A 6,031-nucleotide genomic window follows, 5' to 3' on the forward strand; every position below is an offset into this window, starting at 1 on the left:
ATGCCGTTTGGGTGTGTGACACTGGGTGACAAGAAAAACTATAACCAGCCATCGGAGGTGACTGACAGATATGATTTGGGACAGGTCATCAAGACGTGAGTTCTGGGCATTGTGGGGCCAAGAGGCATGGGTGGGCTAGGGCTGGGGAGGAGGGGGGCAGGGTGTACAGTCCAGAGTTGAACAGAGTATCTGCTGGCTACATACAGCGAGGAGTTCTGTGAGATCTTCCGAGCCAAGGACAAGACCACGGGCAAGCTGCACACTTGCAAGAAGTTCCAGAAGCGGGATGGCCGCAAGGTGCGGAAGGCGGCCAAGAATGAGATTGGTATCCTCAAGATGTGAGTGTGAGGTGTTTGGGGGGGCGGGGTAGAGTGGGATGGGGTGGTGAAGGAAGGGCTTTGAAGGGCAGGAGGATTCAGACAGTACCAGCCTTTAGCCAGTCCCTGTGGTGTGGTCGGTCACTTTAGGGACCTAACTTCTGGCTCCTCTCCCTACCACCAGGGTGAAACATCCCAACATCCTACAACTCGTAGATGTGTTTGTGACTCGCAAGGAATACTTCATCTTCCTGGAGCTGTGAGTGTGGGTTTGGGATCCCCCAGATTCCCCATTTCCTAGGGCTTTCACTTGTCCTTCCCTCTGCAGTTAAGAAAAGCCCCCTCCCCTCTTCTCCCCGATCTCCCCTTCATCCCCACTTTCTAGACTCTTGGGGTCCTAAGTCCCTGTGCCTTGCCCAGCCAGCTGCCTGGTGCAGGCAGACCTCCCAGATGCTCCTGCCCTGCCCCCCCAATCCTGTCCACGCCGGGCTCAGGGGCTGGTGTCCCTCAGGGCCACGGGGAGGGAGGTGTTTGACTGGATCCTGGACCAGGGCTACTACTCGGAGCGAGACACGAGCAACGTGGTGCGGCAGGTCCTAGAGGCTGTGGCCTACTTGCACTCACTGAAGATTGTGCATAGGAACCTCAAGGTGAGCCCCTCACTGGGTCTCTTAAGCAGCTCACTTAGGGCACCGGTTTAGCCTCTGAGACCCTCATGTCTATCTTTTTTTTTTTTTTCTGCTCCCCCTCCCTCGTTTATGCCACTCTTGGCTGGAGTAGCTGGAAAACCTAGTTTACTACAACCGGTTGAAGAACTCCAAGATTGTCATCAGTGACTTTCATCTGGCTAAGCTAGAGAATGGCCTCATCAAGGAGCCCTGCGGGACCCCGGAGTACCTGGGCAAGTAGGGATGGGACAGGAGTGAGGGTTGCCAGGGGTGGGGTAGGGGTGGAAGGAGCCCCTTTGGGCCGAACTCCCCTCCCAGGAAATGGGTTTAGATGCACTATACTACCTGGCCAGGCTTGATTCTAATCAGTATATGGACACTGCCTTTGTAGCCCCGGAGGTGGTAGGCCGGCAGCGGTACGGACGCCCTGTAGACTGCTGGGCCATTGGTGTCATCATGTACATCTTGTGAGTGGATGGCAGACAGGTGGGCTTGCAGCCGGGTGGAGCAGGGGGGGTCTATGTCCGTGGCCATCCTGGGTAACCTTGCCCCATGTAGGCTTTCAGGCAACCCACCTTTCTATGAGGAGGTAGAGGAAGATGACTATGAGAACCATGATAAGAATCTCTTCCGCAAGATCCTGGCTGGTGACTATGAGTTTGACTCTCCGTACTGGGATGATATTTCTCAGGCAGGTGAGAAAGGTACCCGGCTCTGTGGGTAGTGTTGTAGGGCAGCAGGGAGGGAGGCACAGCTCTTAGCTTCTCCTGGATTCTGCTCCTGCTCCCTCCCCCCAGCCCATTCATCACATCTAGACAGTGAGATGGGGCGCCCAAGCCTAGCCTCTCCCTGGCTTTGTCCCCAGCCAAAGATCTGGTTACCAGACTGATGGAGGTAGAGCAAGATCAGCGGATCACTGCAGAAGAGGCCATCTCCCATGAATGGTAAGCAGGGTTCATGGAAGGATGTCAAGAATCTAGGCACCCTCTCTCTCCCTCTCCCCGCCCTCTCTCTTTCCAGTCGTGGGGCTTGAACTCAGGGCCGGGGCGCTGTCCCTGAGCTTCTTTTGCTCGAGGCTAGCACTCTACCACTTGAGCCACAGCGCCACTTCCAGCTTTTTCTGTGTATGTGGTGCTAAGGAATTGAGCCCAGGGCTTCCTGCATGCCAGGCAAGCACTCTACCACTAAGCCACCTTCCCAGCCCTCTAGGGTTCTTTTGATTGCCATATACCTAACACCTAGAAGCTCCTGTCCTTGGCTGGGGTGCTGATGGTTCAAGCCTATAATCATAGGTACTCAGGAGGCTGAGATCTGAGGATCAGGGTTGGAAGCCAGCCTGGGCAAGGAAGTCCATGAGACTCCAATAAACTACTCACAAAAAGTGGTCGAGTGCTAGCCTTGAGCCCAAGCAGCTCAGGAACAGTACCCAGGCCCAGAGTTCAAATCCCAGGACCTACAAAAAAAAAAAAAAAAAGAGGCTCTTATTCTTGAGACCTATAAATATCAGAGTTTGGGCCAGCCCAGAGGCTCTGTCTGGTAGTCCCAGATTCCACAGGGAAGCACTGGGAATCCTTCATGAAGGCACGTTATCACTCATATCAGATACATTTATACTCTTTCTAGGATTTCTGGCAATGCTGCTTCTGATAAGAACATCAAAGATGGTGTTTGTGCTCAGATTGAAAAGAACTTTGCCAGGGCCAAGTGGAAGGTAAGGTTTGATCGCTCTTATCCTTTTCAATGTGATTCTTCGGGTTCTCTCAGTCTGCATTACATCCCTGCAGCTGAATAGAAGTTTTTGTCAGGCCATCAGTGGTAGGTGCTTCATTACTTTAAGCGGAAGGACCAAGAAGTTGGGGTCCTTGGTCTTGGGCGCTTAGGGTGGAGGTAGCATAAAAGGGCTGGGTTTGGCTGTCGTAAGGCTCCCCCTGAGCCTTGGTTTGTTGTCTCCTTTTCAGAAAGCTGTTCGAGTGACCACCCTCATGAAACGGCTCCGGGCACCAGAGCAGTCTGGCACAGCTGCAGCTCAGTCTGCCTCGGCCACAGACACTGCCACACCTGGGGCTGCGGCGACAAGTGGAGCTGCCCCAACCTCTGGGGGCAGTGCTACTGCAGCCCCGGAGGGTGCTGCTGTGAGTGCTGCCAAGAGCGATAACGCAGCCGGCACAGATCGTAGTGCCACCCCGGCCACGGATGGCAGTGCCACCCCGGCCACGGATGGCAGTGCCACCCCGGCCACGGATGGCAGTGCTACCCCGGCCACGGATGGGAGCATCACCCCTGCCACGGATGGAAGTGTCACCCCAGCCACTGACAGGAGCGCGACCCCAGCTACTGATGGGAGAGCCACACCAGCCACAGAAGAGAGCACAGTGCCCACCACTCAAAGCAGTGCCACGTCAGCTGCTGTGGCAGCTGTCACCCCTGAGCCGGCTATGACCCAGCCGGACAGCACAGCCCAAGGGGGCACCACAGGCCAGGCTCCACCCTCTAGTAAAGGGGATGAGGCTTCTGGCTGTGCCCAGGAGTCTCAGAGGGAGGCCAGCTGAGTGGGCAGCCTGTTGGGGGTTTTGAGGGATGGGCAGGAGGGAGGGAGGATGGATAAGGGGCTTCTCGCTGTACATAAGTCACTGGCATGATGCCCTCGCTCCTCCAAGGCCCCCCCATCATAGTGGGGCATGCCTGGGGGCCACGGGAGAGCAGTCTCGTCTCCTGTGTGTATGTGTGTGAGTGGTGGGCAGGCCTAAGGCGGGGCCGGCCCCAGCCCCTGCATGGATTCCTTTGTGGCTTTTCTGTCTTTTGCTAGCTTCATCAGTTTCTGTTCCTTGTGGGATGCTGCTCTAGGGATACTCAGGGGGTCCTTGCTCTCCTTCCCCTTCCCTTCCTGCCTCATTATTTCCCCAGGCAGGCCCTGCAAGTCTCATACTTTTCCTGGGCCCTAAATGGGATGGCCTTGCCCTGAGAGCTGGTCCTCCAGCGAGGCCCTGTCAACAGTCTTAGGCTCCTGCACATAAGGTGTTTTACCTATGGTGTGTGGGCTGCTCTAGGAATGGACATTGGCTGGTATCGTGGATGCAGAAATCTAGGGCATTGTGCTTCTAAGTCAAGATGGGTCATATGGCCTTCATGTTGTGGGGAGGGGGTCCTCAGAAGTAGGAGGGGGAAAGCTTCTTTGTCCTCACAAAGGCCCTCCTAAGAACCTTGTGTTATTTCGTTGCTCTTCTGAGTTCTGTGGTGGGTTGCCCTATACCCTGATCCTCATGAACCTTTAAGCGAAAAGGAAGAACAATTAGGAAGAACCAGGGAGAGAAGAGTATAGGCCCAGTGCCACATACTCTTCCTAAATGCCCAACCCACACAGGCTCGGTCCATAAGTCTTCTCCATCCCAGGGGCCCTGCTGCATGGCTGTTCCTCACAGTCTGCTTTGGGGTTTGCCCTTCACAGGGGCAGATGTGCTGCTCTCAGTTCAACAACATGGAGAGGATCGTCCTCTATTTCTACTGCTGCTATTGGAGGCCCAGGTGCCTCTGAGCCATGTTAAGTTGACTTTGCTGGGATGAGGAAATAGAATAAGACTCCTCAATTCCCTGAGGGAGGCTCCTGACAGGTGTCCTTTGTTAGATCCTACCACAGCCCGGACAGGTAGCCACACTGGTCCTCGCCCTTGCTCGGCACTCCGTGGTGGTCCTGCCCTTCTCCCTGCATGCCTGTGGGTCTGCTCTGGTATGTGAAGGTTGGTGGGCTGTATGCCTGCTGAACCTGGCAAATAAACGTCACCCTGTAAAGCCTCTGGCCACCTCTCGCCTTTGCTTCCTCTGTCCTACCGGGGAGGAGGAGCCCCTGGAAGGCAGTGGGGAGGGGAGAGGCTGGGAGCAGGTTCACAGGTAGTGACTGATTCTTTAGTGGGTCGCTTGGGTTGAGTGTGAAGATCACACTGACCAGTGTGTTCGTTAACAAAGGTGATGGAGATCTGGATTCTAGAAAGGTGATATATCTCGGCTAAGTTTAGTCCAAAGTCTATGCCCTGAACTGAGAGTACAAGGGCTGCTGTTTTGACTCTTGTTGACCAGCCTTTATCTTAACTTGGACGTAGGGCTGGAACAGGGCCAACCACCACAGGGAAAGACCTTCCCCATGGCCAGAGTGGGCTTCCCTTGGTCTGGGAAGAGGGTGAGCACTGCACAAAGGTCCTGTGCTGCTGTGTGTTGATTCCTACTAGTGTGAACACTGGTGCTTTCCACCCTAGGCCCAAAAGATTTTGCTCTCCATCTTTAGTTAGAACAGATCAGCTTCATAATATGAGGCTCTGAGTTAAGGTTTCTTCTGAGGAGAGGGATAACAATGCTAAAAATAGCCCCTAAAGGAGATTTGCTTCAGGCCAGACAGGCCTCAATGAACTCACCAGGATTTCTACTTTCTCAGAGTGGACCTCAAAGATAACTTCCCTGATGTAGGAATAATAATAAAAAAGAGAGAGAGAGCATTAAGAGGGTTTGTTAATCCTGGTTCTTTGAAGTGTCTATGACTCCCAAGTTGCAATCCTACTACAGTCCCAGGCATGATGAATCCTGGAGGCTGAGCTTTATTAGGATACTGACCTTAGTTATTTCCAAATTCAGGGATCTTGGATAAAGCCAGACAAGGTTAAGTAAGGTGTGTCTTGATGGGCCGGGAACCTATGTCTCTTTTATTTCCAAGATCACCCATAATCGAAGGCTGAGAGGGGGTAGGAGCATTTTTCTTTTGGGGGGGGGGGCTCAGGTCTGGCTCGGCATTGCCAAGAGACCCCCCCAGCACGCCCACTGGGGCTACCGTCCCCCATTCCCTCGAGTCCTTGGGCTTGCTTGTCCCACCGAACAGAAAGACTACGGGATCCGGACCTGGTGCGACGTGGGACTAGCTTTGGCTTGGGAGCACGCTGAGTTCCGGGGGCGGGCGGATATCCTAGCTGGCGGCGGCGTCCACGCCACGGTCTCAAGCCAAGCAAGCTTCTCCACGGCGCGGCGTCCCAGAATCCTCCTCGGCGTCTCTGAGCCGCTAAGCCC

At 54.6% G+C, this 6,031-nt stretch overlaps 1 protein-coding gene across 2 annotated transcripts; it reads left to right on the forward strand.

The window, feature by feature from the left end:
* Camkv (CaM kinase like vesicle associated) lies at positions 1-3,534 on the forward strand. 2 transcript variants are annotated; one of them, XM_048334876.1, is made up of 11 exons: positions 1-95; positions 207-338; positions 502-576; positions 829-967; positions 1,098-1,218; positions 1,377-1,452; positions 1,544-1,680; positions 1,851-1,929; positions 2,609-2,696; positions 2,944-3,052; positions 3,176-3,534. In XM_048334876.1, exons 1-11 carry the CDS (start codon positions 1-3, stop codon positions 3,532-3,534), a joined length of 1,410 nt encoding a protein of 469 aa, XP_048190833.1. The 2 variants fall into 2 exon arrangements, with proteins under 2 accessions (XP_048190833.1, XP_048190832.1); XM_048334875.1 differs by having other exon boundaries at positions 2,944-3,534.
* Positions 3,535-6,031: the final 2,497 nt, after the last annotated feature.

Source organism: Perognathus longimembris, chromosome 26 (genome assembly GCF_023159225.1).
Source record: "Perognathus longimembris pacificus isolate PPM17 chromosome 26, ASM2315922v1, whole genome shotgun sequence".
NCBI lineage: Eukaryota > Metazoa > Chordata > Mammalia > Rodentia > Heteromyidae > Perognathus > Perognathus longimembris.